The sequence below is a fragment of the Sitophilus oryzae genome, unplaced genomic scaffold (genome assembly GCF_002938485.1).
Source record: "Sitophilus oryzae breed Bouriz unplaced genomic scaffold, Soryzae_2.0 scaffold_85_pilon_pilon, whole genome shotgun sequence".
Classification (NCBI taxonomy): Eukaryota; Metazoa; Arthropoda; class Insecta; order Coleoptera; family Curculionidae; genus Sitophilus; species Sitophilus oryzae.
Window position 1 is genome coordinate 2,016,079 of NW_022147483.1, and position 23,159 is coordinate 2,039,237.

Below are 23,159 nucleotides of genomic sequence, written 5' to 3' on the forward strand. Positions count from 1 at the left end.
ACGGTAAGCGCAAAGTATACTAAAACTATACTATATATTTTTTGAAATTAGCTAAAAATATGTCTACCGGAAAGTGCTAAAATATGTAGGGGTTTCCATTTAAAAAAAATCAAGATGGCGTCGTATCTGTCAAAATTGACGTTTTAAAAAATTTTCAGATAAAAAATCGGCATCCTCACGAGAAATTACGTTAAAATATATTTTTACTATCTTCAAATAAGTAACAGGAAAATTTTAAATTGGGTGAGACACTTAAAATGATGTCCCTGTACAGAGTATCCCATTTTCGTGTGTTTTATGGGATTTCTCGTTTATCAGTAGAGATACAATGATGCGATTTTCACATTACTTTGCGACTTTTATATTTTTTGCAAATATAAGTGGATAAGACGGATTTTGCTGCAGTAACGTAATTTGTAGTGAATTTTATATAAGAATATGCGACTTTTGCTGCAGTTTGGGCACTATGTTTATGTAGATTTTAGGGTCCACTATTAATATTAGAAATTAGGCATTGCAACTTGACGCCGCATTTGTATTATTATTGGGAGTAAATATCCTGAATACGGACCAGTATACTGTTACGTTATCACTTTTACATTAAATACATTCTCGAAACCAACAGTATGAGAACACGATAACGTTCAACCGCGTATAGCACTATAATCAAACGCACCTATACAGGTATAATATAGTCAGTTGACGAAAGCAGTTTAAATATAATTTAATTTAAATTTTTTTATCCTGTTCTGGAATTTTTGTGTAACTAGTCAGGTGAGTCCTAACCTCAATTTTTCGACTTTGTTTCCTGTTTTTTCCTATTATTTAGCAAAAAACAACACAAAATACGCGTAATATTTCGATCTCTGAACTATATGTTTTTTATTTAATTTTATTTTCTATAATGACGCGACCTTACAATAAGTATTTTTAATCTAATTAGCAATAATCGCAACTGTCCTAGTTATTTTTTTTTGTGTTATATTATGAAAAATTCTTCTTGTTGAAAAATCAGAAATATTATAATTATGCATCTAAGTACCTATATACTATATAATAAGTAAACAACAGAGATATAAATGGTAATCAGTCTTATCACTTAATAAATAATCCTCATATATGACTATAATGAAACGTTTTTTTGACGTTCTTTCTAGCAATAAATTGGTTTATATATATACAGGGTTTAAATTAAATTCAATGCTAGTAAAAATTTTTTTTTTTTTATTTTTTCTAGCATTGAATTTAATTTTTTTTGCCGAATAAAATTGGAAAAATGCAAAAACGGCACCTCCACCATATTCTCGAAACGCTCTCAATATACAGGGTCCTGCAAAAGTGCGTCGGGCATTTCTAGGTCATATAAAAAGATTTTTTTTAGAATTTTTTTTTACAGGGTGGCTCAAAAAAATGTGACTGGATGGAGATTTTTTTTTAAATGGAATACCCTGTATATTAATTATTGCATTTTTTGCTTTCTTCTTAATGACTTTACATAGTCATTAATATTTTTTAAAAAATTATTGTAAATACAAGATTTGTGGTGAAATCAAAACTATGCCTAGGTACTTATTATAATTATTGGTATGTACAGGGTGGGTCAAGTTCGACGCTTTTAAATGGAAACACCCTTTTCTATACGAGATAGACGAAAACTAATATCGGTGTCTGGAGCTCAGTTTTCATCAAAAACATGATGGTGAAAACAAGGTGAAAACCGCACATCAACATCTGTTACCGTTTTTACGAGTTACGGGGTGTTTTTCAAAAATGTGCATTTTTAACAAATCGCTGTAACTTTTTTGCTATAGAAAATTTTATATTTCTATGAAAACATTTCCAAAGCACCTTTTTACGTAGAATTTAACGGTTTTAGTATAATTTTTTTAAAATTAATAATTTAAGAGTTATCAACAGAAAAATTGATTTTTTATTTGGGACACCCTCTATATTTTTAATTAACTGAAAAGAATTTAAAATTACCTTTCCAAAAATATAGCACACTTAATATTTTGTCATAATCCCCTTCAAAATACAGAATTTTTAAAAGTTCGCCACTTTTAACTAGTAGGCTTTGGACCCCTTATTGATAATAAGCCCTTAATGGAACTCGAAAACATATTTTTCCAACAAGACGACGCCCTGTTGTCCCGTTTGTCCATAACAGAAGACGGTCGATATGTCGAACACCTGTAGCAAAGTCTCATGCCTTGGTTTGCTATTTATTTTTATTGTTATTAGATATAGTTTAAATGTGTTGATGTTGGTTAAATATATTTTAAATTTTTATAAAATTCTGCATCTCAATCTTGCATTACAGCCGATGCCGTTCAAAGCCTACTTATTTAAAGCCGGCGAATTTTTATATACTCTATATCTCGAAGAGGAATCGAGCAAAATATCAAGTGTGTTATATTTTTGGAAAGGTGATTTTAAATTCTTTTCAATAAATTACAAATCTACAGGGTGTCCCATATAAAAAATCAAATTTTCTGTTGATAATTCTTAAATTATTAATTATAAAAAAATTATACTTAAACCATTAAATTCTTCGTAAAAAGGTGCTTTGGAAATGTTTTCATAAAAATACAAAATTTTCCATAGTAAAAAAGTTACAGCGATTTGTTAAAAATGCATATTTTTGAAAAACACCCCGTAACTCCGAACCGGTAACAGATATCGATATGCGGTTTTCACCTTTATGTTTTTGGCAAAAATTGAGCTCCAGACACCGATATTAGTTTTTGTCTATCTCCTATAGAAAAGGGTGTTTCCGTTTAAAAGCGTCGAATTTGACCCACCCTCTACTTTATTAAAAATATCGTAATCTTAATTCATATAGGGTGTTCAAAATTCCGTGCCAAACTATTTAAAATATAACATATTTTTTCTTTGTTTTTTCTTAAATGGCTCTTTCAACGGTAAAATACCAGTCAAAAATCTTTATCGGTGGCTTTGATAAAAAATACTGTTGAAAAAGCCATTTTATGTAATACAGGGTGTCCCAGAAATAAGTGCAAGTATTTTAACTGGTAGTATAGTTCAACCCCAGAAACACGCCTATGAGGTTTTTTTCGCGAAATTTTTTTTTTAAAATTCGAAATTTTTTGAAAATTTTTTGGAATTTTTTTAGTTAAAAAACATAATTTCTTGATAATATGGCAACATAGGTATTAGATTAAATTTACAAGAAAGAAAATCCAAAACGTGAAAAAATCTCGAAAAATGAAAAAACTAAAAATTTTAGCAAAAAATCATTTTTTTTTGGAAATTTTCATAGTAAAATAACTCTGTATTTAAGTATTATAAGTCCAAAATAGTAATAGTATTATAAGTCCAAAATAACGGAGAATATATTTGAAAAACGATCAAGAGAAAATAATATGTTATATGTATAGTTTATCGAGATATACCTCCCCTTAAAATACTTGCACTTATTTCTGGGACACCCTGTATAATACCGCTAATATCTGCGAAACCGCTAAAAATTTCAATAACTTTAAATACAAAAAATCTACATTTTTTAATTCTCTATTTAACAAAAAATAATATACAGGGTATTACATTAAAAAAAACAAAGAAAAATTATTTTATATTTTAAAAAGTTTGGCTTGGAATTTTGAACACCCTGTATGATTTAAGATTCAACGAAAGCAAATCATTAGAATGCTTTTGATATCAGGATTTCTATCTCTATTTTGAGGCAAGATTTTAGAATTTTTAAGGACTTTATATTTTTCGCAGTCAATAAAATTTCAAGATGCAGAAGGACGCGCCTCCGCCATATTCCCCAAACGCTCCTGGTTTTGTACCAAATCAACAGCCCGGGATGTATCCTCCAGGGGCATATCCACCTCCCCCACATGCTGGGCCACCTCCTGTAACCGTAGGACACACAGGTAAATATAGAGTGAATGGACATACAGTTAATATATATATTTTCTTTTAATCAAAATATTTAAGGAAACAAAAATAAATAATAGAATAAATAATAAATAACATAAAATAAGCTCCCTAAAGACTGACAAATCCACAAAATTTCAAATCAAATTCAAATGTGTTAAATGAATCGTCAAACAGAACTGTTAAGGATCCCCACCCTAGAGTCCTTTTTCCGCCCACCATGCATGAATACATGGATAGCATTATGCTTCTTCTTCCTTAGTCTTCTTATTCAAAGCTGGAAACACGATACGCCACCAAAAGCCTTCGTGGTCGTCTGGAGAACTAATTTTCCAATTGATAGGTTGACATGATGGCTTCATTTTTATTATCGTTTCCGGTTATTCAATGGCGGGCCCTCTTTCAGTTTAAATGTATTTTGTATTTGTTCTTATCATAAATAAAACCAAAAAAATAATTTATTCACATATATTTATTTGAAATATGGAACAACGTGACTAAATAAATATAAAAATATAGAGGATTGTATTGTTTCAATATCAATTAGTTAATTATACGCACTTTTAACGTAAATTAGTAAGGTATAAGCATGACTTACAGTAATTTGTAAATTTATCCTTTGGATTACCTAATAAAACACCTCCACTGGAAAGGTCGTGTATTTATGAAATTTCTTGTAAAGATTGTAATCAGAAATATGTTGGGCAAACTAGAAGATCAATATTGACTAGATTTAAAGAACATTTAGCTCAGATAAGAATATGGTAGACCGGATAAATCTTGCGTTGCCGAACATATTGTTGATAAAGAACATTGTATAGATCTTAATAATTTAAAATTAATTAAACAAGTCTCAAATTACAGGCAATTAGATGCATATGAAAGCATCAGAATTAATAAATGTAAAGATAGTATGAACAGAGACAACAGTCCAATTCATTCAAGTTCTTTGTTCCTACTCCTCTAGTGGCGGAAATCTAACTGTTACGCTCAGTGGGCTCTGACTCGGTTGGCTAGATTTTGCCACGCCCACTCGGTGCCCACTGGGCGAGTATATAAACGCTCAACTTGTAGATTGTACTTTAGTTTATAATCATCTGCTGATGATGCTAACATGGTTAGCGAAACGCGCGTCCAGTGTAAAAGTAAAAGTGTGTTTTAGGGTATTGTGGTGATTTAGTGTTTTTATTTTGCTGTGTAACATCAAAGGTTCCAACCCTCAACTGTAATACTATACATATATCTAATATATTATAACACCCGAGACCAAATTGTTACCATGGCTCCAAACAGTGCCGTGGCCATATATTTTTCTTAACTTAGCTGCTTGAAGGGATATTTATATTTTTGATAATTTTTTTGACTTTGACTACGCCTATGGTGCAGGCGGTGGTATCATACTAATTAATTACGAAAAAAACGTATTAAAATGTTAACAAAAGGTACAAAACCAGTATCGACGATTAGCACATATCAAGTACATATAGTATCAGAAAAATAATTACCAAATTCAATAAGAAAACGATAAAAAGGTGGAGTGACTGTTTATTTACTTATAAAACGCAACTCCTAATAATCATCTAATCATTGTAATCATTGTGGCTTTTACACTTGGAAGCTGAACACATTACCATTATAATAAAGTTTATACAAAATTCACTACACACAACAAATTATTAAAAATCGCTAAAATTGTCGCTGTTGACGAGGTGGCGACTCATCCGTAGGCTCCAATATGATGGCGTCTAACGTAACAAATTCTGCTGCAGCCCGTATATGGGCGTTACATGTCCTTGTATTCTTTAGTCATTGGATTTGTTGGACAGAAACAATGCTGTCCTTGTCTAGGCATCCATACTTGTCGTGAGGAGAATGACAGAAATGACAGGATTGACAGTTTCCAATTTTCCTATTTCACTGTCACCTCCCTGGTTAGTCCTACGTAGAATATCTCCTTGGTTGGCAACAATGAGTTTAAAAATCGTGCCCTCGATTACGTCACTAAAAGTTTAATTGGTATCAATTATAGAATAACTAAAGGGTATATATTTTTTTGTTTAATGCATTTTTTTTGTTCCAGTGATAGTAACTACAGCTCCTAGGCCTCTAGGACCGAATCCAGCCCATACAACTTGCCCTTACTGCCACGCAGACATCATCACTTCGGTTGAAACAGAGGCCAGCACAAAAACTCACTTGTTCGCGTTACTTTTGTGCCTGTTTGTGTAAGTCAATGATTTCTACCTTTTAGGGCTAGTTTTTCACGTTGGGTTTAATCTTCAGGTAGTAGTTAATCTAGGGATTTCCTACGAAAGCCGGTTTTATAGGTTGCAGTGAACTGTAATCTAAGGTTTAAACCTTTTTCTATGGTTTAAACTCTAACTGGTGGATAGTCTCAGGTTAAACTACAATCTGAAGATTCGGGCGTTATTACCATTACCATGATATCTATTTTTTTGTATTTATTTTCATTATGCCCGGTGCCCGGTGGCGTAGAGGTACAGGCTCTCGTCTACCAATCGCGAGGTACTGGGTTCGAATCCCACACCCGGCATTTCATCAGCCGACTATTTTTATTAAAATAAAAATAGTTTGGGTACCTAGGTCGACTCAGCCTTAAATGAGTACTTGGGATTCACAATCCTGAGGTAATAATAGGCGGTTGAAGCGTAGTGCTAGCCACATTACCTTCCTTGTATACCGAACGGCTCTAGTATGGCAAGCTGTACCTTGCTACTCCCAAGGCGTCAAACGCTACTATTATTATTATTTTCATTATAATTGATTATTTGTTTGTTCATCTCATTCATTTAATTTTGATATGTATATGATTTTACATTTTTATTCTAAAACCATTCAGGGATAGCAGTGAAAATCAAATCATTAGCAAATAAACTTACTAAACAGTGACAACAAATCTTATCTGAGATAGTCGAGGTTTTTCTTAAAATTAATCATGTATTTTAATTGTTATTAAATAAAAATAAAACAAATAACCATACTAAAAATAAAGATTATTATAAATTAAACTTTAAATTTATAGTTTACTTTAAAATTTACAGTAAGAAATCCAATATTTTTACGGGAAGTTATCATTTTTTTATAATTATTAATTTGAAAAATATTTAATTGAAATAAACTTATATTATTATATTTTTAAATACATAGATAAATGTTATATTTATCAAAACTTTTTTTTAACAAATCACAAACTATCAAGAGGTATTGATAGTGTATTTAATAGTACTTTTCAATTATTTAATAAGATTAAACCAAATACCGAGTCATACTAGATATAATAGATTATTTTAAAAATTGTGTGATTACATTTACTATTTGTTTTCAGTAAAAAAACTTTTAAGCTTGTTACCTACATATACAGGGTGAGTCTTAAATAAGTGCAAATATTTTAGGGGTGGTATATTTCGACCCCAGGAACATGGGACGTCTATGCAATTTCTTTTAAATTTTCCTGTATATTTTAGAAAACTTTTTAGAACGGCCTGTTCACCGCAAATTTTCCAACCTTATAATTTCTTAATCTCTGATGTTACCATTGTTACGGAACTAAAAGGGATGCAAATAAAGAACAAATCCGGTGGCTCTCAACATTTTTAAAAATATATATTTTTTTTAAATTTCAAGCTTGAATAACTCGGTTATTTTGGACTTATTTGAAAAACGGTAAAGAGAAAATATGTTTGTTTTATCGAGATCTACCAGCTCTAAAAATATTTGCAGTTATTTGAGACCCACCCGGTATATTATGAGATTGACCTTATTCAATAAACTAATTATATTTGAAAAAAAAACAGTGTGTTATAGTGTATTTTTAATTTTTCTGTTACTGATCTTTCTAAATATATTTCGAATTACTTTTTTTGATAATTCAATAATAAAAAAAATTATTTTAATATTATGATTTTTTTACAGTTGCTGGCCCTGTGTATGTCTTCCCTACTGCATGGATTCGTGCTTAGACAAAAAGCATTACTGCCCAAATTGCAAAGCATACCTAGGAACTTATGCAGAGTAATATGTGAATTAATTCAATTAATTTTTTTTCATTCCTAAAGCCCCCTCTACACATAACGTTTTACCTGTCAGTCTTACCTGTTCCAGTCAAAACGTATCAAGCAAAACGTTGTGTTCAGTTTTCAGTTTTGCAACAAAACTGTCGTTTTGTTGCTGAAAAAATATGAGTACATTTCCAAAAAATAATACATATATATTACAGTTTTTTTTAATTAATGACTTAATATTTTTGCACAGTTTAAAAAAAAACAATGTAATTTTACGAAATTTCCATGTTTTTTTTCTGTTTAACATACACTAAACATATACCTCTATAATTAATAAATACGGCGCTTCCTCCAAAAACTGTAAAACTTCCAGTGTGTGATAGTCTTTAATTCGTATTACCTGACCTTTTTTTAACTACTTAATAGGTAAAATGTTATATACATATAGATGGACTTTAGGCTTTAGGTTTATATGTTAGGTATATATGTATTAGTATAAAGAAAAAAAAATACCAAAGTGAAATCTTATTATTCCTACTATATACATTCGTTTTTTTACATATTTTATTAATAATGTTTATTAAATAGGTTGTGTTTACATTATTGTATTATATTTCTAGTTTTAAGTTTACATAATATGGCCAACGTTATTTTTAAATTGTTAGATGATATTTTACATTTTTTTTTATATTGTATATAAAATTTTATAAATTAGTTATGGTTTTGTATTGTTTTAAGATTAGAATAAGAAATTATACATGTTTATTGTATTTATTAGGTACAAAATATAAAGAAGCTAAATAAATAAAATTTGTAGGTACTGTTGTAATTGTCTTTTGATTTTCTCTGTATAGTTTTTTAAAACTGTGTTTTATTTTACGGCGCATTCTCACGACTCGTGTACTTGACAAACATTTGTAATTATTGGTATACAGGGTATACACGGTAAACTAAATAAAGAATACACAAAATAAGTAAATTAAATAAAAATAACCTGTTATAAATTTAAATAAAGTCCATAAACTAATGTCGATTTTGAAAATAGCTACTAAGTGTCACTAGAAAACCTAAAACCAGCTATCTTGATTACAATTTTATTGAAAAATCGCTTTATATTCAAAATTTGAGCCAGATAGGTATAGGAAACCGTAAAATAGTTTGAAATAGCATATTTAAAATAAACCAGCAATTTATGATACCCCTGTATACATTTAAGGAAGCAATAAAATTGTTTAGTACAGTTTATTTCTCTGGCTTGAAAGTAAGCACAAGAATTAATTCTGGAAAGTAATAATGTACAAGGTGTTGTACAAACTTTTTTATTATAGCATGCATATCTAAATATCTTTAATTATCTCAAAAACCAAAGCCTTTAAACATATCAAACCCTTATAATAAATGCCTTTTTTTGGGCCCAAGAATCCAAAAATGAAATAAAATACCGGGTGTTCTATAAGAAAAAATATAACTTTGGTATGGATCTTACTTTTGAAACACCCTGTATATTTCAAAATAATTTTAAAATGTGCACATTATCTCCCCACATACGCCCATAAAATATATTTTTTCTACATCCTTCCGTTTTCATATAATCAACCGAGGCGAATGATTGGTGCACCACCCTGTCTAAGAATTTATTTTACTGGCTCACAAAATAAAACAAGAGACAGATAGCAGTATACTTTTAATAATTCTTTAGTTTCTTTGATTATATCAATTATGGCCTACTATACTATAATAAATATGATCTTTTAATAAAAACTTTTAAATATTGCAGTAAATAGTAAAAATAAATAATATAGGGTGATATATATTTTTGAGAAGCTTATGGCAAGCCAGACCATATAATTTATAAATATACAGGGTGTTCCATTTAAGAAAACATAACTTTAGTTGATTTAAAAATATTTTTTTCTAGAATCACAGACTACGCCACTGTATCTTCACTAATAACGGAGATACCGTATGATTTCAACCAAAATGGACACCCTGTACACCCTCTAGATAGAGCAAAATGTAAATAAAAGGGAATATTAAAAAGCAACCAACCAAAATTCTGAGATAATCTTTTTTAAAATAATATTAAGATGGCTAAATTTGGTGGGATTAGCACTATTAACAGAAGCCTTCAAGCACATTTGATCGATTTTTTCACCGAATTTATTACTGTTACTCAATGATTCTGTTCAAGGAATGATATATTAGATGCAGGGCCGCATTTAGGAATGTTTTAGCAGCATGTTTTATCACTAAAAGAAGCCTATATGTGTTTTTGATAACATTACAAAAAAGATTTGAGAAACTTAAAAGTCGAAATACTTACAGAGGTGTACCTATTTCGAAAAATAACGATAGAAATATACTGTGTGACATCTGTCTACAGTGCCTTCCCCAACATTCTTGAGGCAGAAATCTATATACAGGGTGGTCCGAACTGTATTCTAGAAACTTCGATAGATAGATAAAAATAAGTAAAAAAGTTCGTATAAATATATGTCCTAAAATGATTAATTTTGGAGATACAGGGTGTAGAAGTTTCATTATTATTTCGATTTTTTTCGAAATAATTTCTGACATTTAAGGGGATTCCCATACGGCTACGTTCTGCTTCCATTGTAGCAGCGTTTTTTCTGACAATATTTTGAAGAGTGTTGGTGACAACAACTCTGTTTCAATCCTTTATTTGGCATAAACCCACTGGAGACCGAGTTTTTAATTTTTAATTTTATATGGGAGTTTTTAATATATTATGTAGTTGTAGTAAGTTCTAGATAGGGTCCTGTATATCTTGTTTAATTACGTTATCGCATTTAACGTCAAATTTTATTAATTACCGGAACGTACTTATTTTAGTTCACAGAAAGAGTACTACAACATCTGAAACATAAGAAAAACTTAGGTATATAATCAGGTGCCGCATCAAATTATTATCAAAAATTTTCTGTTATATTGGTGCAGTTATTTCAAACCTTGGACATAATTTTTTTAGGTGAGTTTCAATAACTTCAATTATATCAATTTTACATGTTATAAGTTAAGATTTTGTTCATTTTTTAATAAACTACTGAAAACAATTATCAAAAAACAGGACACTTTGTGACCTGTAATTTTTAGTCAGCCGACTATTTAGTTGCAAAAGTGAAAACAATACATATAACAATACATACTTATGGAGCCGATCGGCCGACTATTTGATTGCATGTGACCGCGGCTCTATAGAAATATATTGGTTACAAATATGCAACTAAATAATCGGCCGATTAAAAATTGCCTGTCAGCGTATAGCCTAATGCAATCAAATATTGGTCCGATCGGCTCTATAAAAATGTATTATTTTCACTTTTGCAACTAAATAGTCAGCCGACTAAAAATTTCATGTCAGTACTAATTTGTCATGTATTTTAATTATCCTAAAAAAAATCACAAGAGAAAGGCAGAAAAATGCATGCTTCATTCTTCATTTAGAAATATGTATTAATTACTTTTATTCAAATATGCGATAATTGTTTTAAGTAGTGTATTTATAAAAAATACATATATACCGTACGATCGAAAAAACCCGGCGTCAAGTTAGCTCGGAAATCACCACATTGATGATATTCCCCATATAATTTTACAAAAAAATAGTCATCACCGACACCGTTTTTTTTCGATCATATTGTATTTTCTTCATTTTTTTTCCGAAATCTGTAATTTCTGTAACTCTGGTTTTTTCCCACTGATCTTCTTTAACTCCTGATTTTTTGCGCTTCTTATACCGGGTGTTTCTCAAAAGTGGCTCACCCCTATATATCTTTTTTATTTTTTCAAATCAAAAAACGAGATTTTGTACTTTAGTATATGACATAAATCAGGATTGATTGACGTATTCAATTGTTTTCGATCACTTCCTGTTTCACCGGAAATGACTACAACTTTTGATTTTTAAATGACACCTTCAGTATTTTTTTAGTTTGTTCGATAGAAAATGACACTCTGAATAGAATGACATATCAACTTTTGACTTTCTGAACAAAGAGGGGTGAGCCGCTTTTGAGAAACACCCGGTATGATGTGAAATATTTAATTTTACCAATAAAATTAAGCATTTAATAATGCCAAAACGAAACTGCATAGTAACTAATAAAATGGTCAAAGTTTTCTCTCTTCTGTTAAAAGAGGATAATGCACTTCTGATGTCATTTGTAACTTAGGCAGTACAAATTTTAGTGGAACTCACAAAGGCAAAATAGTTATAGTTAAACTGTCTTTAATTCACCCTTTAAAGTAAAGTCTGTCCATCTGTCAAAAAAGTCAAGGAAAAATTTCGTCAGATGACATCCAAACAATGGCAGAAAATACAATTCAGCTGTTAATTAAAACGACAGACGACAACTCTCACTGTCATGGATTCTTTCGGCAGACAAACTTTACATAAATATTTTTTTTTAGGATTTCAAAGCTTTTACTTGTTCGGAATTTCCAAAAACTTGTATGTGAACCGTATTAAAATACTTGGAAGTTAATGATAAGTTTTATCAGTATTATATATCTAATCCTGATTAATATGTAATAAATGTGTTATTGACATCATTCCAAGAAGATTAATTCCAGAATGCTTATGCTATAAATATTATTCGGTGAAATATAAAAATTATATCCCTACCAAAATAAAGTTTAAAAAAAAATCTCTCACAATAAAGCAGTAAAGTTTAAAAAAAGTCTCATAATAAAAAATAATTAATTTTAATTTTAAATTTTTCATACTTTAATGGGGGTAAATACCCCTCTAAGAAAAATATTAATAAATTATTTAAAATATGTATATAGCAGTTATAGTATGTCCTCCTTGGATCACTAAAAATTAATAATATTCTCTTGTCCACAACGAACTTACAGTGCGTCATATTTTTTAGTTAGTTTTCGAGATGGAAAAGCAAGTCCCCCCACCATACCAAGCAGGCCCCCCTGGTTTTGTACCACCTCCACAGCCCGGCGTGTACCCTCCAGGGGAATACCCACCTCCACCACACGGCGGTCCACCACCTCCACATGGTGGTCCTGTAACGGTAGCAACAGGTATAGTATATCCAAAGTCAGTTGGATTTAGCGTTTCCGGAATCGGAGATTCATTTTTTAATACTTTTCGTCTGTAATCTGTATTACACTACTGAGAAAAACATATACATTTTTAATTGGTATCAAAAATATATTAGGATTTTATTCTATTAGTCTCTATTTAAAATTCTTTTTTTGATTTTAGTGGTGGTATCCGCGACTCCTACGATGTATGGTCCAAATCCAGCTCATGTAACTTGTCCTCACTGTCATGCAAGTGTCACTACGTCAGTAGAAAAATCAGCAAGCACCAAGACCCATTTATTTGCTGCTTTGCTATGTCTACTCGGGTACTTTTTTTTTCATTTTTTAAGTTTTTTAGTTAATACAAAAAATATATTTATTTTTAGTTGCTGGCCATGCGTATGTGTCCCCTACTGTATGGATTCATGCTTAGAAAAGAAGCATACCTGTCCAAGCTGCAATGCTTTTCTAGGAAGTTACACATAATAGACAAGCCAATCGAAATTTAAAATGATCGATTTTTTAGCCCATCCCTAATGAAGATACCAAGTTAATAAATAAAAAAACAACTTGTGTTGTAAAAATGATTAATTTCAAGTTTAAGTACCAAATTTCATTGTAGGAATTTAATTTTTTTGTATAGTTCATTAATATACCCTACGATAGATAAAAAAACGGCGTCAAAGACGGCTGGGGAATGACAATCGATGGTAATTTTGGAAGGGTCAAGCTCTAGAAGTCATTTACTTGGCCCGTACTCTTCTATTATATTTTTAATGGCGCTGACTACACGTTAGCCTTATGTTTATATAATAAAAATAAATTTATATTAATGTTTATTTTATATTGTTAAAGATTTTTAAAAGAAAATATTTGTATGTAATGTTTTAGGAACTGTAAAAAAAAATTAGAATTATACGAATAGTAAGAATGTTTTTTTTTATTTCTGTTAAGCATTTTTAATTTTATAGAACATACCTATACTGCATGAATACGTTATAACCTTGTCTATATTATACAAGGGCTATAATAAATGTACCTACATCTAAAAAATTAAAATTCTATTAAGTATTCCTAAAAATTATACTTATTTTCACCATAAAATATTATAGAAATTGATCCAAATCTCAGCACAATTACTAAATAATTTTGTAGAGATTGTTTTTTTTATAAATTTTGATTGTTTGAACATTCAAGCGTGATTGGTAATAATTAAAGACAGATAATACAGTTTTTCCCGCCATTAAATAATTATGATACTTTTTTAAATCAAAGAACTTTAGAAAGACAGGGATTTTACTAAAAAATCTTGATTTTTCTGCCATCTTTTGAAAAAACAGGACAGTTGCAATGCCAAACGGATAGACAACCAGATATACACGCACGGTCATATACTATACATTTAATCCTATGATTTAATCCACATTTAATCTGTAGTGATATTTGTTGAAAAAGGATGTAAAATAGGAGAAAACAATACTGTAATAAATTTGAATTTAAATCATATTGAACGAAAACACAAAATTATAATCTTATCAGTGTTTATAAATTAGTTATCAGTGTTTATAAATCAGCTTGTTCATTGTATTTTTGCAAAAAGGTAAAATAACACTTTGCAATTTATTTTGTAAATGAGACGTAAAATTGTATATATTTTTTATTATAAAATCCTTCTTAAATCAGAGAACAAAAGTAGGTATACCCAAAAGTATTTTAGTTGGTAATATCCTTGTAATATCCTATACAAGGGTAACAAAGGGTAACAAGTATATATAAACAAGTATTTTGTTTACTATTCTTATCTATGTTTCTTAAATCACAGCTTTTTTCTTATCTGCAAACTGTTATTTGCATGTGTCAAGTGGGCATATTAGGGACAATAGATTTATTTTACAGGGGAAACCCGGGCGGCATTAAAAATGGCAGGCAAAAAAATCGTCTCTTAAAAGATAGAATCTAAATATTATTGAATGGTATAAACAGGGGTAAGTAAATGGTAGAAATACATGCACAGATTTTAGGTTATTTTATTTTTAGCAAACTGCATTTTCGCACAATACCTCTACTGAGTTTTATAATACAACATTAGAAGAAAAAAACATGGATGACACTCCATATTTAAGGGTTTTGTGTGATATTTTTCCACATCGTCGAGTAAGGGACATTGAGAATATCATCGATATGGTCAACGAGAATATAGGGGAAGGTATATGTGAAGTAGGAACATTCGAAGAGAAAATTGAGTACATGGTTGATTTGCTTAGCGGGGATGGGCAAAATTTACTATATGAAACAAGTTACGATGATCAAGAGGGTGCTGTAGGTATGGTAACATCGTACAGGGTGAGTCAACAATATCATTTGATTCCAGAGTCAGGAGCAAATGTGTTTATATTAGCTTATAAAATAGTTTTAGGGAGTGTTAAGCTAAATATAATTTAAAATTATGTTCTTGTGTACAAGGTGTTTTGTAAAAACTGTAACGTACACAATGTTATTACAGAATTTTGATTTTTTTGGTGACTCACCCTGTACTAAAACATGTTTATTGTGAAGGTGATACACTTTTAAATTTACAGTATCTTTTATTTTTTTTAATGCTGCTTGTTTTTCACGTTGGATACACTCAAAATATAGGCATGTAAGAAGTTTTTTTTTGTAACATTTTTTTAACACTACTTATGATCCGCTTTGTATATTTTTTATATGATTCTTAAAGGATATGATTCGGGAATTACAAATTGGGAAGTTGTTTTGGAGACACTCAAAGAAGCCTTGCCGAATGCGTGTCCCGATTACCTGGCAGAAGAGGCCAAAAAGGTGGTTTTGGTAGGGATGAGCGCTATCGAGAATTTCGTCGATTCGGCCTTGGAAAATCCCGACTACCCTACGTTAGAAGACTATAAAAGGTATGGCAGTAAATACGGGGTGATCCAGTATTCTGAAAAAGGCTCTGTTCATATTTATTTTTCGCAATGCTTCAGTCAAACACATTGGTTACTGTAAATCCTAATTTTCTTTATATACACGCTAAAAATGTAAAAAAAACAGTAAAAGACGTGACGAAGATTCTTTTTTATTGTTACTGAGAATCTACAACAGTAAATACTTCTATTTTTATGAATGTTTAAGTCACGTTTTGGTCGTCAGTGTGTTCGAGCCCTTATAGGCATGTTTTCATGAGCTAGAGCCTCAAATAGAAAATGTGATATGGAGATATAAATATTTTTATCAATATACAATAGGGTGGGTCAAAAAAAAAATCAATTGGACAGAATTTTTTTGAGGTTTCTACCGACCGTTTTTTCAGAATATAAAGTGAAATGAAAGTAGTCGATTTTTTGACCCATCCTAATATACAGGGTGATTCAAACGTTTTGTAGCAAACATGTTTTGTAGCAAAAAAAGAGAAGATGACCAGCTGAGCTTATACAAAAGCGACCAACTGGACATAGAGACATTTTTGAAGATCTTCCCGAGTCCAGAAGGCGTATTTCAAGACCCATGTCGTCCTAACCCTTTACTAGAAGACGATGTGCCAGAATCCGACATACTCTGCGCCAAAACATTCTTATATAACAATTTTCCTAGTATAAGAAAACGTCACATCGACCTAGTTTTTGCGATGAAAAAGAAGAACTTGTCCCAGTGCTGTGATATGCTCAATAGTATTCGTTACAAAGGTCTGAAAGTGCCCAGATACCCCATCGAGTTACCCGATACCAAAAATCTACCCTTATTACAAGAAATAGCCTATTTGAGGCATAAGAAACTGATAAGAATGTTTGTGAAGTACCGGGATGTGACGTATAGGAACTTTAAGGAAAATGCCAAGAAACTAAATCTGTTGGAGAATTGTGTGATTTGCGATGAAGAGCTCATCCCTGAGGAGTGTAACTACTGTCAGAAGGGATGTGTTTTTTGTAAGGACTGTTTGTCAAAATATGTAGAGGTTAGTATATTTTTTTAATTACACCTGTAGCTCCTATAATAAAAAAAACTTCGGAATTTTGTTTAAGCGAGAACCTAAAGTATGTTTTAAGTTTTTTTAATAAAATTTGTGACACCCTGTACAGTTGATCAGTTACAGTATCAAGTTAAAATTGAAATCACATTTTAGCCTTATCTTTTTTTTACATTTTGTTTTTTTATTTACTCCATTATCTTCCTTATTACACGAGAAACAACATTTTATAGGATGACATGATTTAATATTGGTTTTAATTAACATTTTTCCATTTTTCTCACTAAAGTAAGTAGCAGGCTATGGAAAAACACGGATTACCAGTAAATGTCAAATAGAGATGCTTGTTGTCAGTGTCAGTCGTTTTCGTCCCTTTCTTATTTCAAAAATATGCAACGTGCACGTGAAACAAGAAATCTTACTGGCGAAGAATGTGCCAAGCATTAATATTGTCTGAGGAAGGTTGGAGCTACCGAAGAATTGGTGAACGATTTAATGTAACTCACTCAACCATTTCACGAGTTATACAACGGTATAAAGATACTGGCAGTAATTGTCGCAGGCCGGGAATCGAAAAACCGATACAGGAACGTTTTTTTAAAACTCTCAACATTAAGACAACGTTTCGTAACAGCTCGGACCCTTCAAACTCAGCTCAGAGATACTAATGGTCTACAAGTTTGCACAGAAACTAGCATCTCTATTTGACATTTACTGGTAATCCGTGTTTTTCCATAGCCTGCTACTTATTTAGTGAGTAAAATGGAAAAATGTTAATTAAAACCAATATTAAATGATGTCATCCTATAAAATGTTGTTTCTCGTGTAATAAGGAAGATAATGGAGTAAATAAAAAAACTAAATATAAAAAAAGATAAGGCTAAAATGTGATTTCAATTTTAACTTGATACTGTAACTGATCAACTCTACAGGGTGTCACAAATTTTATTAAAAAAACACGTTATAATTGCTACACCCGGTATTAGTATAAAAAGGATTCCTATCAAAATACAGTTAGTATAGCAACATTGTGGAAATAATAACCTATCATTCAAAAAAAAAATCGTCCAAATCGGATAAGTGGTTTTGACAAAAACTTAACTTAAACTCTTGGTTATTTTTTTGTGGTGCGTTAATTTATTGGGGAAGTGTAAATAAAAAAATTATATTTTTCGGCATTTTTAAAAAAATATATTAAAAATACAAGAAATGTCCTAAAATCAAAACTACACCAGGGATTTACTATAATTGGTCTGTACTTACTTTGCTATACATATCGTAATCTTAGATCATACAGGGTGTTGAAAATTCAACGTCAAACTATCTAAAATATAAAATAATTCTGCTTCGTTTCTTTAAATGGAACCCTGTATATTATTTTTTCATGAAGATTTTTTGTGTTTAGAGTATTTCAAAATGTTTAACGGTTTACCAGATATTCGTGGTTTTATATTTTATAATGGCATTTTCTACAGTATGTTTTTATCAAAGCTACCCAGTGATTTTTCTCTGGTATTTTGCCGTTGAAAAAGTCATATGAATTAATCTGCGTGTATCTGCGAAGCCATTAAAAATTTTGAAATTCTTTAAATACAAAAAAAAAATGTTATTTTTTTAACTATTTAAAAAAAAACAAAGAAAAATTATTTTTTATTTTAGAAAGTTTAGCGTAGAATTTTGAACACCCTGTATGATATAAGATTACGATATTTATACTTAGCGGCTTGTTTCTGTGAGTGGATTATATACTTATTTATGCGACAACCCTGGCCTATAATCAAATAGCTTTGCAATCTTTTCGCACATATTTTATTCACACCCTGTATATTTATTAATTTAGGTTAGAGTTTCGGATGCCATACTGAAGTTTCCCTGTGCCAACGACTGTGATTCACAATTTACGTTACACAGTATACAGGTAAGGCGAAAACTATGAAATTATGACGGTATACCTATATCAGAAGTCTGATTTTTTTGTAGCACGTTATGTCTGCACAAACGTTTGCAAAAGTTCTGCTCAAAATTCAAAGTGAGGAAATCAAAGAAGCTGATGTAGATGGCGTTGAAACCTGCCCGTTTTGTGATTATACCGCCATTCCGCCAGAGGGCTCTATAGTTTTCAAGTGTGAGAACGAGGACTGCCTTAAGGAATCTTGCAGGTATGCCTATGTATGGTTCGCCTATAAGTTATAATGCTATCCATGTATTCATGCATGGTAGACGAACAAAGGGCCCTAGGGTTTGATTCTTGACAGTTCTGTTTGACGATTCATTTGACACATTTGAATTTGATTTGAAATTTTGTGGATTTGTCAGTCTTTACGGAGCTTATTATATGTTATTTATTATACAGGGTGTCCCAGAAATGAGTGCAGATATTTTAAGGGGTGGTAGATCTGGTCAAAATAAACACATTTTCTCTTTACCATTTTTAAAATAAATTGAAAATAACCGAGTTATTTAACTTTGAAAATTTAAAAAAATAATTGCAACATTATGAGAACCGCCGGCAGATTATCGCCAACTACATCCAATTACCCGGATCAAGCCCGGATTTCAGTTAATTTGACGCACTGTGTTGCCATATGGACAAGAAAGTATATGTTAAAAATAAGTCATAAAATCACAACACCTGAGGAGTTTGCAGAGATGCATTACATTTTTAAGATTGTGATATTATTACATAAAATAAATTAAAAGTTAAATGTTTAATAATGTGTTAAAAAAGTTAAATTAAAAAACTTACCCAACATTAAAAAAGATACTTATGACAGATCGATGTAACTGTGACAGTTCTCTTTTTCGATATACACTTAACTAAAATACACTTCACTGTGCTGCTTTACTTGTACATGCTATTATAATAACTACTAAAATAACAGTCCCCATTTTTAACACATTATTTTCATATAGGCCTCATCACAATTTGAACCACTGATTTACAAAACACCTTGAAAAGCACACATTACTTTGAATACCTTTCTGAATGAATAAATGTTGAGAATTATTGTCTCTTACCGCCACTTTCCGAACTACTTTCAATCTAAGAAAATACATGTTTCACTCGACAATTGTCAATACGTATTTTGTTTTTCGCTATTTTTCTATGTATTTGGACAATTCCATCGACAGCCCAACCGTCGCGTCGGCCAAGAGAGCCCGCATCACTGGTAACTGCTCCTTTGTCGCGCCGCGAAAATTAACTGATTATATGCCTTTTCTTGCGTTTTTGCTTTTATTTACTACTTGTCAAAGATTAGATGTCAAAGAATGTAAACACGTCAATTTGACTTCCCTGCTTCAGTAGCGTATCGGATGTTTGTGTTAATAAATAATTATCATAACTTATCTATTTTTATTAAAATTATATATTTTTATGACAATTTTAATAACTACCAACATTTATTGACAACGTAAAATAAAACAACAAATTATTGAGTTTACCCTACATCATATTAGTACACGTTTTGGGAAATAAGGAATTGTTAAATAAAATTGGCAACGTCTTTCCACTAAGGGAATAATATTTAGACGCTTTTTTTTAAATGTTCTAGAAATATTTCTTAATTGTTACAGGCAATGTAGGCATGAGTCTCATATTCCGAAGAAATGTAGCGAGATTGAATACGATGAAGACGTTAGGCGTAGAACCTATATAGAAGATAAGATGACTGAAGCTTTGACAAGGTATTAATTTTATTTTATTTATCATAATGGGTCGTAGAAAATTTTAAAATTTACAAATCGAGTTTTAAAATCTTCAAATAAGATTTTATCACGAGATGTGTCGACTTTTTCGAGATCGATAATATTGCCCATCACTAGTACTGTGTTACTGAACTAATTTTTGTATCACTGTTAGGTGTAGTGGTTTTCAAAAGTATATTTACGTTTCTATAGAATAGTTTCCAAAAAAAAAGGAGTCTAAATAGCCTTTTATTTTAATGTTTTAGGACATGTCACAAGTGTAAAAAGAAGTATGTGAAAACTAACGGCTGCAATAAGATGGCTTGTACTTGCGGGGCATTGATGTGTTACATTTGTTCTGCTGCTATCAATGGCTATGAACATTTTGGTGCTGGACGGTAAGTTATCTAAAAAATCTTTCTAGTTCTACAAATATTTTCACGTGTTTTTGATATATCGATATATTTAAACATCTCTAATTTATATGTAAGGATTTTCTCTTTTGCAATTGTCAGAAGCAGTATTGGTTTTAAAGTATCGATGTTTCGGTAGATCGATAAGCGATATTTTCAATAGCTTTACTTTAAATGTAACTATTTTTATTTTTCTGTTGCCAGATGTAGTATCGATATTTATGTATCGATATATTTGAGCAGCTCTAATTTGAATTATCCAATTCTCTGTTGTCAGATTATAGTATCGATTTAAAAAAAATATATATTTGGATACCTCTACTTTAAATGTTTTTTCTTTTGCAGTTGTTATATGTAATATTGATTTTAAAGTATCGATATTTTGGTATATCGATAATTCATGTATCATGCCTTTGAACATTTCTACTATAAACTTACTTTTTACTTTTTGAAGTTGTCAGATGTAGTATCGATTTTAAAGTATCAGTGTTCCTGTGTATCGATAATTTATATATCGATATATTTGAACAGCTCTAGTTTAAACGTACCTATTTTTAATTTTCTGTTATCAGATGTAATACCGATTTTTAAAGTATCGATATTTCTATTTATCAATAATTTATGTATCGATATATTTCAACATCTCTACTTTAAATGTTTTTTCTTTTGCAGTTGTTATATGTAATATCGATTTAAAAGTATCGATATTTCGGTATATCGATAATCCTTTATCGATGCATTTGAACATTTCTACTTTAAGCGTCTTTTTAAATGTAGTATCGATTTTCAGGTATCGATATTTATGTGTATCGATAATTTATATATCGATATATTTAAACAGCTCTAGTTTAAATGTACCTATTTTTAACTTTCTGCTGTCAGATGGAGTACCAATTTTTAAAATATCGATATTTCTGAATATCGATAATTTACGTATCGATATTTCTCAACATATCTACTTTAAATGAACGTTTTCTTTCGCAGTTGTCCGCTGTTTACCAACGACAATGAAATCAATCTGAACAGGATCAAAATCGGTGCAGAACAAGCAAGAAACGAGTTGGGCAATGTTGAAATTAAGTTCGATCCTACCGTGGGTATCGATCAATTTTACTAAAGTTTTTCGATGATCCTTTGCTCAACGTTATAGAATAAGTTTCCGGCAATATTTTTGATATTTTTTTATATGGATATTACGGTATCTACATTTACCTGTATTGTAAAATCTCATTATTTCATTTACTTTAAGCTTTTTATTTAAATAATAGTATATTATTATATTATCAACATAAAAGTCTTTACTATGTGAGCAATAACTAAACAATACAAGGCACGGCACTGTTCGGTGTAAACCGGTAACAATTTAGTTTCTGGTGTTGTTGGTCTTTGTATCCTTTTAGTTATTGGTCCCTGACAGTGACAGTTCGGTCTGTCATTTATTGAATGTCAAAATCGCGGGACTGTCGGTATGTTAAGTTGCATATGTTATGTAACATCTTGTTTGTTATATATTTTGTAACATGGGTTGTTAATTAAAAAAATGTATTTACGTACATAACAAAAAAAAACGAAAATAAAGGCAAACATTTATGAGTATTGTTTTTTATTTATTACTCCCTAAAAAATATCAATTTTGTAAAGGTTCTAAACCATAGACTTAAAATAAAATATAGACTGAGCATCTCATTCATAAATAGCTGGAACATGCGGTCAGACAATGTCTGGTTATTGTTGTGTTATTGTTTTAGGTTATAACGAGTGCGACACGAGCGATAGATAGATTGTCTCTGTCGTAACGGTCGTTCCCTGACGACTCTGCCGAGAAACACAACACTGTCTTTCGTTTCTCAAGTACACCTGAACTCTCCGTATCATAGCCGGGTAATTTTTTTATTTTAATGAAGCTATAATTAAATTAAAAATTATCGTATTTAAACTTTTTTATATTTTATTAAGATTTAGGACAGGTTTTTAAAAAGTTTAGAAAAACGTCTTAGAGTCCAAAAGGATAAAAATAATAAAATACACGTTATAGAAGAAATTTTATAATCGAAATTACGTAATTTTTGAAATTAATAATAAATTATTAATTTTAGTCAAACATTTACA

At 30.5% G+C, this 23,159-nt stretch overlaps 3 protein-coding genes across 4 annotated transcripts; all 3 read left to right on the forward strand.

Annotated features, from left to right (window-relative positions):
• Positions 1–607: 607 nt before the first annotated feature.
• On the forward strand, positions 608–8,260 carry LOC115890159 (lipopolysaccharide-induced tumor necrosis factor-alpha factor homolog). The gene is made up of 4 exons (XM_030910320.1): positions 608–774; positions 3,745–3,899; positions 5,984–6,128; positions 7,837–8,260. Exons 2-4 carry the CDS (start codon positions 3,761–3,763, stop codon positions 7,937–7,939), a joined length of 387 nt encoding a protein of 128 aa, XP_030766180.1. The 5' UTR covers positions 608–774; positions 3,745–3,760; the 3' UTR covers positions 7,940–8,260.
• Positions 8,261–10,777: 2,517 nt separating this feature from the next.
• LOC115890100 (lipopolysaccharide-induced tumor necrosis factor-alpha factor homolog) lies at positions 10,778–13,917 on the forward strand. The gene is made up of 4 exons (XM_030910241.1): positions 10,778–10,914; positions 12,821–12,983; positions 13,168–13,312; positions 13,373–13,917. The coding sequence occupies exons 2-4, from the start codon at positions 12,833–12,835 to the stop codon at positions 13,470–13,472; spliced, it is 396 nt and encodes a 131-aa protein (XP_030766101.1). The 5' UTR covers positions 10,778–10,914; positions 12,821–12,832; the 3' UTR covers positions 13,473–13,917.
• A 512-nt stretch (positions 13,918–14,429) lies between these two features.
• On the forward strand, positions 14,430–22,638 carry LOC115890095 (E3 ubiquitin-protein ligase RNF216-like). 2 transcript variants are annotated; one of them, XM_030910234.1, is made up of 10 exons: positions 14,430–14,586; positions 14,883–14,971; positions 15,024–15,309; positions 15,706–15,895; positions 16,386–16,938; positions 18,791–18,868; positions 18,931–19,109; positions 20,527–20,637; positions 20,904–21,035; positions 22,035–22,638. In XM_030910234.1, the coding sequence occupies exons 3-10, from the start codon at positions 15,087–15,089 to the stop codon at positions 22,165–22,167; spliced, it is 1,599 nt and encodes a 532-aa protein (XP_030766094.1). In that variant the 5' UTR covers positions 14,430–14,586; positions 14,883–14,971; positions 15,024–15,086; the 3' UTR covers positions 22,168–22,638. The 2 variants fall into 2 exon arrangements, with proteins under 2 accessions (XP_030766094.1, XP_030766095.1); XM_030910235.1 differs by having other exon boundaries at positions 14,449–14,678.
• The last annotated feature ends 521 nt before the right edge of the window (positions 22,639–23,159 follow it).

Bases quoted from the DNA above. Each gene is read 5' to 3' on its own strand.
- LOC115890100 (XM_030910241.1), top strand. From the start codon at position 12,833: ATGGAAAAGCAAGTCCCCCCACCATACCAAGCAGGCCCCCCTGGTTTT. The intron at 12,984-13,167 runs GTATAGTATATC...TTTTGATTTTAG, and splicing joins TCCTGTAACGGTAGCAACAG to TGGTGGTATCCGCGACTCCT. The intron at 13,313-13,372 runs GTACTTTTTTTT...ATTTATTTTTAG, and splicing joins GCTTTGCTATGTCTACTCGG to TTGCTGGCCATGCGTATGTG.
- LOC115890159 (XM_030910320.1), top strand. From the start codon at position 3,761: ATGCAGAAGGACGCGCCTCCGCCATATTCCCCAAACGCTCCTGGTTTT. The intron at 3,900-5,983 runs GTAAATATAGAG...TTTTTGTTCCAG, and splicing joins TGTAACCGTAGGACACACAG to TGATAGTAACTACAGCTCCT. The intron at 6,129-7,836 runs GTAAGTCAATGA...ATTTTTTTACAG, and splicing joins TTACTTTTGTGCCTGTTTGT to TTGCTGGCCCTGTGTATGTC.
- LOC115890095 (XM_030910234.1), top strand. From the start codon at position 15,087: ATGGATGACACTCCATATTTAAGGGTTTTGTGTGATATTTTTCCACAT. The intron at 15,896-16,385 runs GTATGGCAGTAA...CATGTTTTGTAG, and splicing joins ACGTTAGAAGACTATAAAAG to CAAAAAAAGAGAAGATGACC. The intron at 19,110-20,526 runs GTATGCCTATGT...TAATTGTTACAG, and splicing joins TGCCTTAAGGAATCTTGCAG to GCAATGTAGGCATGAGTCTC.